General features: G+C 41.2%; 1 protein-coding gene across 6 annotated transcripts in view; it reads right to left on the bottom strand.

The window, feature by feature from the left end:
• CNKSR2 (connector enhancer of kinase suppressor of Ras 2) overlaps positions 1–13630 on the bottom strand; it is a 318427-nt gene that overhangs the window by 54208 nt on the left and 250589 nt on the right. For all 6 annotated transcript variants that reach the window (XM_081947981.1, XM_081947982.1, XM_081947978.1 and 3 more), the window contains 2 exons: positions 7314–7381; positions 3805–3905 (listed from right to left, as the gene is read on the bottom strand). In XM_081947981.1, the coding sequence (XP_081804107.1) occupies positions 3805–3905; positions 7314–7381 (169 nt within the window). The remainder of the gene's footprint in view (positions 1–3804; positions 3906–7313; positions 7382–13630) is intronic.

Below are 13630 nucleotides of genomic sequence, written 5' to 3'. Positions count from 1 at the left end.
GCAGTCAGGGCAGAAAGCCTCCAGTTGATATCACACAGTCTATTAGAGATGCACTTCCACTAGACCCTTGGTTCCAGGTGAATCAGCAGACTCTAACCAAAAGAGATGGTTTAGCCTGGAAAGGGCCAAAAATATATGTTCCAGCAGAACAACGGATAGTAGTTTTGCAGCATTGTCACGACGCACGAGTAGCAGAACATTATGGCTTCCTGAAAACACTGCATTTGACGAATCGGCAGTTTTGGTGGCCAAAGATGAAGCGGATATTGAGGAATACGTTCGAAGTTGTAACGTTTGTGCAACTATGAAAAGCCGGCTAGGAAAGCCACCTGGCTTGTTACAACAAGTAGCAGAGCCACTCGGCCCTGGAAAGACATAGCAATGGATTTCATTGTGGAGCTGCCAGAGAGTGGGGGGAATACCGTTATCTGGACAGTCGTTGATTTGTTCTCAAAACAGGCTCATTTCATTGCCTGTCCAGGGCTTCCGTCAGCTAAACAATTGGTCAAACTGTTCCTGGTACATATTTACTGTTTACATGGTGTACCTAAACGTATAATTTCAGATCGTGGAGTACAGTTTACTGCTCAATTTTGGTGCAGTTTCCTGAAGAGGGTGGGGTCCTCTCAGGGTTTGAGTTCTGCATTCCATCCGGCTACCAATGGCACAGCAGAGAGAACTAATGCTGCAGTGGAATGGTATCTCCGTTGTTACGTGCAGTACCAGCAAACTGACTGGGCGTGTCTACCGCCATTTGCCGAGGTTGCACATAACAATGCAGTACATAGTAGTACTGGGTATACCCCCTATCATATTGTGAATGGGTTTGATTTCATGACTATACCTGAATGTCCTCAAGCCACTGCTGATCACGGAACTATAAAGGAATGGATAGACTACATGTATCCAGTGTGGGAAAATGTCCGAAAAGCATTGCGGGTTGCAGCAGACACGTACAAGAGACACGCCGACAAGAAACACAGTCCACAACCAATGTTTCGGGTCGGGGATAAAGTATTTTTGTCTACCAAGTATATATGCCTTAAAGTGCCCTGCCGTAAGCTGGGTCCCAAGTTCATAGGTCCATTCCCAATCATCAGAGTAATTAATTTGGTCACAGTAGAATTAAAGCTGCCTCCTATGTTGGGGAAAACCTACCCGGTGTTTGACAGCAGTTTACTCAAACCTGTGACCGCCACTGGGCTGCGTAATCTTCCAGCACCACCGTCTCCGGTGCAGGTTGATAGTGAACACCATTATGAAATCGAACAAATAGTAGATTCCTGTCGTCGTCGTGGCACTTTACAGTATTTAGTAGTTTGGAAGGGATACCCGTTGATAGATGCATTGTGGGTGAGGTCATCTGAGGTGCGCGCACCACACCTGATCGCCTGGTTCCATTGTCGATACCCTGATAAACCTATAGAGGATACTGCTAATAGCGCTTTTTGTCTTCCAGAATCCTCTCCACTGGTAGGGGGGCGGCATGTCAGCCCTCAGGCTGCCATCCAGGGGGACCCTGTCCATCACCATGCCCACCATGCAACGCTGCCACTTTGATGTTGCCTCTCTGATATCGATTGAGCCTGTAGCTGCATGTGGCTCTTCTACTCAGGTGCACCTGCCTCCTATGATATAATTCTTCTACTCGGGTGCAACTGCCTACTCTGATGTAACTCTTCTATTCGGGTGCAACTGCCTACTCTGATGTTAATTCTTTTGTTCGGATGCGGCTAACCAGGAAAGAGGCTATGATGACACTGAGTAGGGGTGTAGCTGGAGGTGTGAGTCATGGTGATTGGTGATGGTGGGTGGGTGTCATCTGGGTGGAGCTGTGGGGGGAGCTGGGTGGGGTAATGGTATATATATGGGTGATGATGTTAACTTGGTTAGAACTGACTTGGATTTGATTACCTTTGTATCATTGTCATTTAGTGCTTGTTATCACGTAGTTTGTTAGATAGAGATAAAAGTTTTTTACCAAACAAACTGAATCTCTGTTTGTATGCAACGTGACACAGGAATTATAGGTAAGCATCATTTATCTACAAAGACTTGAATGCTGCCAGAAATGGCTTTTAGAGTTGTTTAAAATATAGAATACAACATCTAGATATCTTGTAAGTTTAACATCCATCTTCCAAATTAATTTTTTTTCCAAGTAAAAGATTAAAGAATTGATATATTTCCATCTGAACATACATACATACATTCCTGAAAAATATTATATACTGGTCAAAGCCATCTTGCTTATATTTTAGTTAAGTTTGGCAATATGCAATAAAAACTAGTTCTTTTTTTGGATATTCTAAGATTTTAACAAATGCTGCTCTGCTATTCAAATGGGAACTGGAAGCTTTATCAGCTTTAGCTAACACTTTACAGATAGTCCTCGAGTTATGAATGTACTGGAACTTGCCCATTCCATTCATAACCTGATTCGTAGGAGTGAATCTCGTACCACAATCACTCCCTCCTTTCGCCTACACATTCTATAATCGAATGTGTGGCTCATTAAGTGCACATGAAGTATCTTGGGGTGGGAAAGGCCATGGGGTAGCCTAGTGATGGAACAGGCCACCTGTTTCCAACCACCCAAGGCCTCCCCATGACCCATAGATGCCTCTTTCTTCCCCTCCTAGGGTCCCCACAATTGCTCCCCCTCCCATCCTGCCACGCCAAGTGACTTATTTTATAAAGATCTGTCTCCTCTCCAGCCTGTTTCTTTGCTTGCTTCCTCATTTTTCATCAGCAAAGGGCTTGACGAGACCTCCGATGATGAAAAAAGAGTCCAGGAAGGCCTCCTTTCCCACCAGTGATATGCTTGATGAGGCTTCCACTTGACAAGGCTTCCTTTTTTGTCACCGGAGGCCTCATCAAGTGGATCGCCAGTGAGAAAGGAGACCCAGAAGGCCACACATGGTCCTCCGTGCCTCCTTTCTCATTGCCAAAGCGCTTCAGGTTTTGGCAGCCCTTTTAGGCTTTGGCAGCCCTTTTCAAAAAGGAACCGAGCTTTGGAGGGACATGGTCACTCCTCCCAAGCTCCACTGGTGCCAACAAAACCTTTTTGCGAAGAGCTGCCAAAGCCTACAGGAATGCAGACTTTGGCAAGGAAACTGCAAACAGAGGGAAGGACTGAAGCCTTCCATCCATTTGCAAATGTCCAGGCCTCAATTCACAGAGAATAGAGACCTAAAGCATGAGTTCACATGAGATCAGTAACATGAGATGTCAGGCTACTGATCTCACATGAGCTCGTGGTACGTTAGGCCTCTGTTCTCTGTGAATGCACTGAAAACCTGAAGTAATGAATTTGGCAAAGAAAGTGTAACAGAGGAGATCTTCACAAGTTAAGTAAGTCTCCACAGTCAAAGTGCCTGTAAAGACCCAGCCGGGAGGTGGGGGGAACAGGCGGCGTGAAAGTTGCAGATCCTCTGCTGTCATTTGTAAGGGCGAACAACTACTGTGGTGCTGCAATATTCATAATTTTGGGACTTGTTTGTAAGTGCTAATCGCGTAACTTCAAACGTTCACTAAGAGAAGGCTCATAACCCAGGATTACCTGTCTTTCTATTGTTCTTGCTTCTGCACCGATTTAGACTGTTTGCCTATATTTTGACAGAAAAATGTACAAGCAGAATTCCCTAGTAGCAAGCATCTACAAAAGATAATTTGGATACCATCCATCATGAATGCTCATATGTGCTGTAAATATGTGATGTTTGAATTTGAAAGCATTTCTAAACAAGATTCATGCAGACAGCTCTGAATAATGACAACTAATTATTATACATAATTACTTACTGAAGGAGGTCGTGGATATGTGTCATATGGTGGAGGTGGACTGTCTTGTTTAGGTGTTGAAGGTGTGTCTACTTCTTCCTTATCACTTTCACTCCAATAATCTAAAAAGTAAAAAGTAGAAACTTGATTTACTGTGAAGCAAACACTGACAGGTGTTTAAGTAGCATCAAGCTATAAAAATGCCTAAAACTAATTAATAACGAATAGAGATTTGTAACATAAATGTAGCATGATTTTCCCATTAAGAAATCATCTCGACAAATTATTTCAGCAATTCTGCTGAAATTTAAGATTGCACATATGTCTCTATGCTAGACCTTCAGGTATTATCAGTTGCTGCCTAAAATAGAAAGGAATACCGTATATGAGACTTAACAAGAGGTAGCTGTAGAGAAGAGGGACATGTTTTGAAAACTCCACCAGCTTTTTAAAATACAAAGAGAAATGAATAAAAAGAAACTCATTATCTACAGAGGTTCACAATAAAAATTAATATCAGGGTTCACATTAGATGAAGGGATTGTTGTGCATCTTTTCAGTCATGTAATACAGAAATTGGCTTACTATCCAGAATGGTTTTGGATGCTATTTTTTTAGATCCATGTCTTCATTAAAGATAAGAATGAAACCAAATAAAAATATTTGTTGACTTTAGTACATAGACATTGAAGTCCTTATCATTTGTCTGTGCTCCAGAATTTTAGTTGCAGCTCCCCTCCCCCATACCTTTCCAAGTCAACATTCTTGGTACCTTGGAAGTCATCTGGTCATAAAGGCTTTTCCTAGCATGAGAAGTATTTGTTTCTGCCTTGCCTCCTTATTTTCCTACATTACTGTCTTCTATATTTTCTCCTTGCCTTCCATTTCCAAGTCTAGATGGTGTCAGGTGCTCCCCTTCCAGATATTTTCTGGATATGAGTGGCCAGAGTGCAATACTCTGTTTCACCCTTCCTTCTTCTTCAGTGACCACCCCATCTTGGTTATCAGGGATGTTAAGCTCATTCTTGTATAGTTCGTCTGTGTAATTTTTCCACCTCTTCTTAATCTCTTCTGCCTCTTTTAGGCCCCTGCCATTTTGGTCCTTTATCATGCCCATCTTTGCATGAAAAGTTCCCTTCATATCTCCAATTTTCCTGAAGAGATCTCTGGTCCTTCCTATTCTATTGTTTTCTTCTATTTCTTTGCACTGTTCATTTAAGAAGGCATTCTTATCTCTTCTAGCTATTCTTTGGAATTCTACATTCAATTGTGTGTATCTTTCTCTTTCTCCCTTGCCTTTCGCTTCCCTTCTTTGCTCAGCTATTTGCAAAGCTTCCTCGGACAGCCATTTTGCTTTCTTGCAAAAAACATATTTGAGATGGTTTTAGTTGCTACCTCTTATACAATGTTGTAAACCTCCGTCCATAGTTCTTCAGGCACTCTGTCTATCAGATCTAATTCCTTAAATCTATTGGTCACCTCTATTGTATATTCATCAGGGATATGATTTAGTTCATACCTGAGTGGCCTAGTGCTTTTCCCTAGTGCCTTCTTCAATTTAAGCCTAAATTTTGCAATGAGAACCTCATGATTTGAGCCACAGTCAGCTCTTGGTCTTATTTTTACTGACTGTAAGGAGCTTCTCCATCTAGGAGCTAGACCTAGCGGAATATAAACAACACAGAGGAGAAGGCCACCTGAAAAAGAGCCAGGAGAGGTGTCTGCTCAGACAGAAATCCACTACTGTGAAGACACCTGCCCCTTCTGAAGCCCTGAGGCACAGACCAATCTTATGCTTCCAATGTGATCAAGGGGGCCACAGAGCTGCAGTCTGCCTGGCACCAGCACCCATTTTGATTGTGAGGTCCCTATGCCCAGCGAAACTGAGGAAGCACCCAAGCAGGGGAAGGAGAAGTCACAAGTGGCATGGCAAGTCGTAGAGTTCTCCCCCTCAGCAGTGAAGGGGAGAGAACTCTGACTGAGGAGGAGCCCCAATTGACTCTCTACAAGAGTCGCAGTACGGGAGAAGATGACCAAATGGTAAGTGAGACCATCACCCTTCTTTCAGCACCAAATAGAGATTGTAGTATCCCATTCAGGGGCAAAAGGAGTAGTAAAAGCTCTAATAGACTCAGGGTGCACCCAATACTTAGTCAGCATGCATACAATGCAGAAGTTGGGATTGCGAGTGAGAAAGCTACGCCAACCCATGAAATTCAAGGATGATGGCTCCATTGTGGGGGACATGCCCATCTTCTACCTAACAGAACTGATGCACCTAAATCTAGGAACCACCAAGAGAGCATTCAGTTTGTGGTCACCCCAAAAATGGCAGAAGCTATGATACTGGGGTTATCCTGGCTGACCAAGTGGAAACCCATTGTGCATTGGGGAAAGGGAGAGAGAGGCGTAGCAATGGCAGGGAAGGGACACACCTCCAAAAAGGAAGCAGGGCAATTCTAACCAGCAGAAGAAAGAGAGGGAAGGACTCGAACAAACAAAAGCGGCATCCGAATTGGTGCCAAAAGCGCAGATCATACAAAGGGGTCCAAGTATGCAGGGCCCTTCCCCATAGTGAAGGTTATCAACACGGTCACGGTAGAATTAAAATTGCCCAAGGTATTGGGAAAGGTTCATCCAGTATTCCATTGCAGTTTGCTGAAACCAGCCCAGGGCTCTAACTTAAGGCCAATTGGAAAAGATGTCCCAGGTCCAATTATAGTGGGAGGTAAAGACACTATGAGGTGAAACGAATCTTAGATTCCAGGCATTATAAAGGAAAGACTCAATACTTGGTGCATTGGAAAGGCTATCCAATTTCAGAGGCAAGGTGGATCAAGGCCCACAATATTAAGGCAGAGCGCTTAATAGGCAGATTCCATGCAAATTACCCTCAGAAGCTAGGGCCCCTCCATGGAGGGGTTCACAGTAAATGATAATAATATACAATTATTGTTTTCCGGTTATCTCCTACATTTTATTGGTGGTCTGCCTATCAAGTTTCAAAGTGCGCTTTTGCTGTTGCAACCATTATCACTTCTCAGCTTGCCAACAAACTGGGAGGGGGAGGGGGAAATGGAATGTAGGTTCCAGACAACAAGAAGACAGCCGTGAGAACCAAAGATACTTTGGCAGGTGTTTGCCAGAGCCAAAGACATTTTCTCATAACATTATAATGAGATTCAATTGGACAATGTGACCTGCTCTAATGGGGGAGAGATAATCTATACTTTAATTATGTGGGTTTGCAAGGGAATTAATTAGATCTGGTTTTGCCTTAACCAATGCCGAAATTATGTACTCAATAAAGTTTTGCATTCAGAGATTGGATCATCTCGCTCATGCGTGCTTGCTTGGGTTTGTCTGTCGAAATGTTGACATGAGCACTGAAAATGAATTTGAATTGTAACACATTGCTATATAATGCTAATCTGTCTGCATGTGAAGGAATATTATAATGCATTTTCTAAAACAATAGTTCATTTTCACTAGGGGGTAAACTGAAGCAGTTAAAGTCATTAATTTTTTACCTTGTTCTTGTTTGATCCTTTCCCTTTCTGCATATCCAGCAGCAAGCATATTAATTCTGTTCAACCACCTGAAATAACATGTTTATTGAATTACTGACATGACTGACATTTATAGGACATTTATTAAAGCTATAAAACATCTGGATAAGACCTACACAGCAAAGCTCCTTGCTAATTTTATAATTAGGTCTTCAGTAAGTTAAACATTAAAAAATTGTTTAAGATATTGAAAGCTTCTTTAAATTAATTTTTTTACAGAAGTTAAATTATCTAAACTATTGTTCATCATACCAACAAGAAGTTTAAATATAAAATGGTTTTGAATGTTCCTTTTAATGCTAAAGTTCATGAATCAAGTACTAAAACAACACAGATACAATTTAAGGCATTAAACAGGGAAAGGTAAGGAATCCCCTTCTATGTTAAATGTAATAACCTCTCTATGAAGCATGAAGTGAAGCAATACTGATGGTAGTGAGAGAGATAACAAGTATATTACTCTAACCTGCACATTTTTGATATTATCATTATCCATAAAGTACATTTAAATATGGTTCTGAGCACCCAATACTTCTGTCAACAAGACAGTCATATGTAGTAAAATTAGACCTCTTTTTATATAGATTTGTCAGGATTATCAACTCACTATTATTATTAGATTTCTATTCTGCCTTGAGAGAGACAGAGACAGGAAGAGAGAGGGGGAGGGACAGATGTAGAGGGGGGGGAAGAGAGAGAATTCAAAATAATGAACATACCACCATCCTGTGAAGTGGGCTGGGTTAAGAAAAAGAGTGACTGGTCCAAAGTCACCCAATTCATTTCATACCTATGGAGGTCTAGAACTCAATTTCCAGTTTCTAAGCCAGCACCTTACATTCTATTTGTGACACATCATAGAAAATTAAAGTCATAATACCACAAACATTTCTGCAGCTTTCTATGTCCTGCTAACACAGGGGTGTAAAATTCAAGGCCTGCGGGGTGCTTAAATCTGGTCCATGGGGCTGGCCTGGAAATAGCAAAGAACTGACCCACGGTGCCACTAGCAGCGAAAATGGGTTGCGGGGGACTGTGTGTGGCTCCCTGTGTCCCGTTATCTGCCTGGATGACCTCCTGCAGCACTCTGCCAGCCAGAATGGGACATAGGCTGGCAAAGTGCTGCAGGAGGCCATCTAGGCAGAAAACGGGGTGCAAGGGGGGGTCACACATACCCCCCTGAGCCCCATTTTGGCCTGCAGGGTGCTGCAGGAGGCATCCATCCCATCTCCCCCCCTCAGCAGGTCCATAGAGGAGAATTACAATGCTGATCCAGCCCTCGAAGAAATCCAGTTTCTTCTAGACACAGCTGTTCTAACAGTAATATTTTTGCCTTTGTTGTAGACATTTTACATTTAAATATTCTAAAATAATAGTTTCAGAAATGAAAGGTAATAATAATAATAATAATAATAATAATAATAATAATAATAATAATAATAATAATAATAATAATAATAATAATAAATATTCTACCTAGATTTATCTTTCTATTCCAGATGGTTCCGGTGCTTAAGTCAGATAAAACCTTGTTAAATTGGCAAACAACATTAAATAAATTTGTTTGGAAGGAGAAAAAACCGAGAGTAAAGATGAAGATTATGCAAGATACACGTGAAAGAGGCGGCCTTAGACTCCCAAACCTTCGATTGTATTATGAAGCTGCGGTATTAACGCATGTAGCAGACTGGTTCGGGAAAACAAAAATGGAATTGCTCAATATAGAAGGCCATGATCTTGTTCTGGGATGGCATGCATATCTTTTTTATGAAGACAGGGTGGATAAAGTGTTCAACAACCATGTTCTCCGTAGTGCCTTGATGAGAATATGGAAGAAGCACCGGCCCAATTGGGATTATAAAATACCGCTTTGGTTGGATCTTGCAGACACCATGGGGATTATGAATATTAAGTCACTCGGGGGTTGTTTATATAAAGATGTGCTTATTGCTGATGGGGGCGAATGGAAGTTAAAAACTTTGGAACAGCTGTTGGAAGAAGGAATTACTTTAAATTGGTTACATTACATACAGCTTCAGAAGAGATGGGAAGAAGATCGCAGGGTCGGCTTTATGGATAAAGAAGTGGAACTGATTAAGCAGATAAAAGAGACTGGTCCAAAACAAGTTAAAAGAATATATAATGTACTGTTAGAAAGAGACCCAGAAAGTGAATTGGTTAAGGATTGTATGATTAAATGGGCTCAGAATTTTGGTGAAGTGGTTATGTTGGAAACGTGGGAAAAAATATGGGTTCAGAATGTTAAATTTACACAGTCACAGAATTTAAGGGAGAATTTCTATAAAATGTTTTACAGATGGTATTTAGATCCTAAAAAATTATCATGCATGTACCCAAATGTTCAACCAAAATGTTGGAGATGCGGGTGTCTAGATGCTACCTTTTTTCATGTATGGTGGACTTGTAACAAGGTTAAAGCTTTTTGGATAAAAATATGGTGGGTTATGCAGAATGTATTTAAGAAAAGAATACAATTTACGCGCAAATGTTTTTACTGGGTATAACTAAGGATTTTACTAAAGGGGAAACAAAATTGGCCTTGTATATGGTCACAGCAGCTAGGTTGTTGATTGCGCAACATTGGAAAAAAGATTTTTTGCCGACAATTGATCAATGGATTCAGAAGGTGACGGGGTTTGCTGAAATGGCAAAAATTTCAGCTTTCTTAAAAGCTCAGAAACAGGAGGATTACACACAGGAATGGGCAAAATGGATTGATTATATACAGAATAAATACCAGACTAGGAGTTATTATCTAGCCTTTAGGTAAGAATGTTTAGACCGATAGATGATCAGAGTAAATAGTATATGGGATGTTTGGAATTGTTAGAGTGGTATACAGCGGAAGTCAGGGGGGTGGGTTTGTGTGGGAGGTGGGGGAGGGTTAGGGTGGAGGGTGGGGCAATATATATGTATGAATAAATTAGAAGATGGGACTAATGAAACATTGTTAGGCTAGGAGAAATTTATATTAAGAGTTATAGATGTTAAATTAGCTTAGAAAATGATCAATGTGTTATTATTAATTTAAGAGAAATTTATATAGTGTTTGTTGGGACGAGAGGGGTTATGAGTAATCTATTTTAAGATGGGGGGAGGGGAGGGGGTAAAGTGTTTGGTATAATATTTGAATGTGAATTTTTGCGGGGGGGTTGGGGGGGTATAGCATTTGTATGAGATTTATATTGTGTGGAGGGGGGGGGTGAAAAGGGGGAAAATTTGTTTGTACAAAACTCTTTTAATAAAAATAATAATAATAATAATAATAATAAATATTTATTTCTTAGCCGCACCCTCTCCCGAAGGACTCGGGGCGGCGTACAATAAAACATATGAAATAAATATATAGACAAGACATACATATTACAAAAACATATACCAAGACATGTACAAGGAGGAGGTCGGCTAATGAATAAAAACAATAAAATACAATGTTTAGAAACTCCTAAGTAATTGAATGCAATTAAAATACCCAAATAAAAACCCATCAGGAGCGATATAGTTAGATCAAAGTTGAGCCAGGCCAGCTACTTGGAATAGGTGGGTCTTGATAGGTAAGTCTTACTCCATTTTGCCGTGAAAGAAGAAAGTGGACCTTATTGGTTAAGCTGAATACTTATAATCATAAATGGAAACCTACAGTATAAGTATAATCTTTATTGTCATTATACTTAAATACAACGAAATTGGTTGTAAGACTTAATGACTTCTATAGGTAAAAAAAATGATAATGCAACAAAATTTTGAGAATTTTTGCCCTGCCTAAGTATGCAACAATGTATCTATAGACATCTGTTGACATCTATTACCGTATTTTTCAGAGTATAAGACACACCTTTTTCCCTCAAAAAAGAGGCTGAAAATCTGGGTGCATCTTATACACTGAATGCAGCATTTTTTGCCTCCTGAAATCCCGCCCCTTCACCAAAATTGCCATGCATAGCTTGTAGGAGGCTTTCAGAAAGCTCCTGGGGGCTGGGGAGGGCAGAAATGAGCAAAATATGGGCCCCCAAGCCCCCAGAAGTTTCCTAATGCTCTTTTTTTGACAAAAAATGGGCCTGTTTTCACAAAAAACAGGGCATTTTTTGCTCATTTTTGCTCCCCTCCGGAACACTCTACAAGCCTCCTAAGGGCTATTCATGCCCTTTTGTTGAAAAAAAAAATGGGCCCATTTTCGTGAAAAACGAGCTGTTTTGGGGAGATTTGCAGAGTGCAAAAACTTTTTTTTTAAAAAATTGCCTATTCAAAACCTTGGTGCGTCTTATACTCCGGTGCATCTTATACTCTGAAAAATACGGTAGTTTTTATACCATGGTTAGTTTTAAACACTATTTTAAACAAACTACAAAAATAGAATAGCAAGCTTGTATGCTGCAAAGCAAAAAATACAGACTCCATCATAATCTTTTCCAGGTTATATCAGGATATCAGTCCAAAGAATTTGCTCAACTGTTCAGAAAAAAATAGAAAATAAGCTAAGATAATAAAGAAGCAGGGGGAGGGGGCTAAAACAAATTGTGAAAAGTGAATGGATCAGTGTGCTTCCTTGTAAATGTTTTATGACAAATATAGCTTCCAGTCCTTTGTGAAGCATCACATGAAAGCCACTGTGTAAGAGGTATTGTAGATAACCTCAAAGATGCCTTGGAAAAAACATGTGGTAACAAGTTACAAAAATAGACATTTTTTAAGCCCAGAAAAAGAGAAAATGTGAGAAAGAAACTCAGTAAACTAAAGCGAGAGAGTGGGGGAAACAGGCAGTCAGGCTCTCAAGTTTCTGTTACTATAACCTCCAGCAGTAAAGTAGAATTCCAGTGAAACTTGTGGAGTCTGATTTAATCCATCTTGAAGAGCTAAAATAGTTATATATTTCCAAAGGTCTATTCATAGGCAAAACAAAATGGAACAAAGTAAACTAAACAAAAAAAGACAAACTGAATTTTAGCTCTCAGTCTTATGAACCTATTTCTTTAAATATGGTAGGCTTCATATCCATACTGAAGTGTACACTGTGCATTTATTTTTCCATCCATCCATCCATCCATCCATCCTGTAATCTTGATAGGAGTTTTGCCAGCGATTACATTTTAAGAAGAGTAGAAAGATATTTAAACAATACTTGAAAAGGCAGCGTAACCCTCTTTTCCATAATCTGAGATTTCTAACATGATATGATATACATAATATTTATTATTGTTTCATAATAAATTAGTGGCACAGAGAACCACTAAGGACTGTTATTAGTAACAGTAATTTATAATAATATTTTAACTGTTCTATAGGGAGAACGAGGCAGACAGGAAACTGAGGCAAGACAGGTTGAAGCTAACACAACCTTTATTAACAGAGACAAACAGCTCAAACGTAAGGCAAACCTCGAACTGGCAAACAGCAAGCAAATGACAGCTGACAGCTCTTTTATACAAGAGCTGTAAGATGCTTAGCCAATCAGGTAGCTAGATTCTCCCGCCAGCAGGCTGCTCGCGTCTTAGCCAATCAGGACAAAGCAATGCAAGTCAATGGCAGGGACTTCAGTACTTAACACCCCTTTCCTCCCAGTTGGCACATGCGTAGTCCGCCAAGTACGCCGGTCGGCGTCGGCTCTGCCCTGATCGTCTCAGTTCAGGGGCGGTGGTCAGAGGAGGAGTCTCTGCTGGCTGGGCCTGCGGAACTGCTGGAGACTGAGTGGCCAAGACGGCGGGAAGAGTGACCTCCGCTGGACCACCTGGACTACCAGGTAGGGCAGGTGATGCGAATGTGTCGGGGCAAGTTGCGGGAGCGGCTTCTGGCAGCGTTAGTTCACCAGGGTAGGATTGGGCCTGCCCTGGTTGGTGATCTGTAGCCTCGGTTGGTCTTTGACGAAACTGATTTATATGCCAGCGCCACTCTCGCCCATCGTCGAGCTGGACCCTGTAAGAGCAGGGTCCAATTAGCTATACTATTTGTCCAGGGAGCCACCTTGGTTTAGCCCCATAGTTTTGGCTGTAGACCAGGTCTCCCAAGCTAAAGGCTCGAGTTGTGTTGCTTGTATTGGGGCTTTTCTTTGCTGTATAGCTGGGGTGCAGCTGGCCAAGGGTTGTCCAGAGCCGGCGCCCCATAAGCTGTTCTGCTGAGCTTTGGTTGGTAACCGGGCATGGTGTTTTATGTTGCACCAGGAGGTATTGGAACAATTTGTCGTGCCAATTTCCTGGCCCCAGGCGGCCCAATGCCTCCTTAGCTGACCGGACGGTTCGCTTTGCCAGGCCATTGCCGGCTGG

The sequence above is a fragment of the Natrix helvetica genome (assembly GCF_964273705.1).
Source record: "Natrix helvetica genome assembly, chromosome: 3".
Lineage (NCBI taxonomy): Eukaryota > Metazoa > Chordata > Lepidosauria > Squamata > Natricidae > Natrix > Natrix helvetica.
Note: the sequence above shows the minus strand (reverse complement) of the source record. Positions and strands in the feature narration are given on the sequence as shown.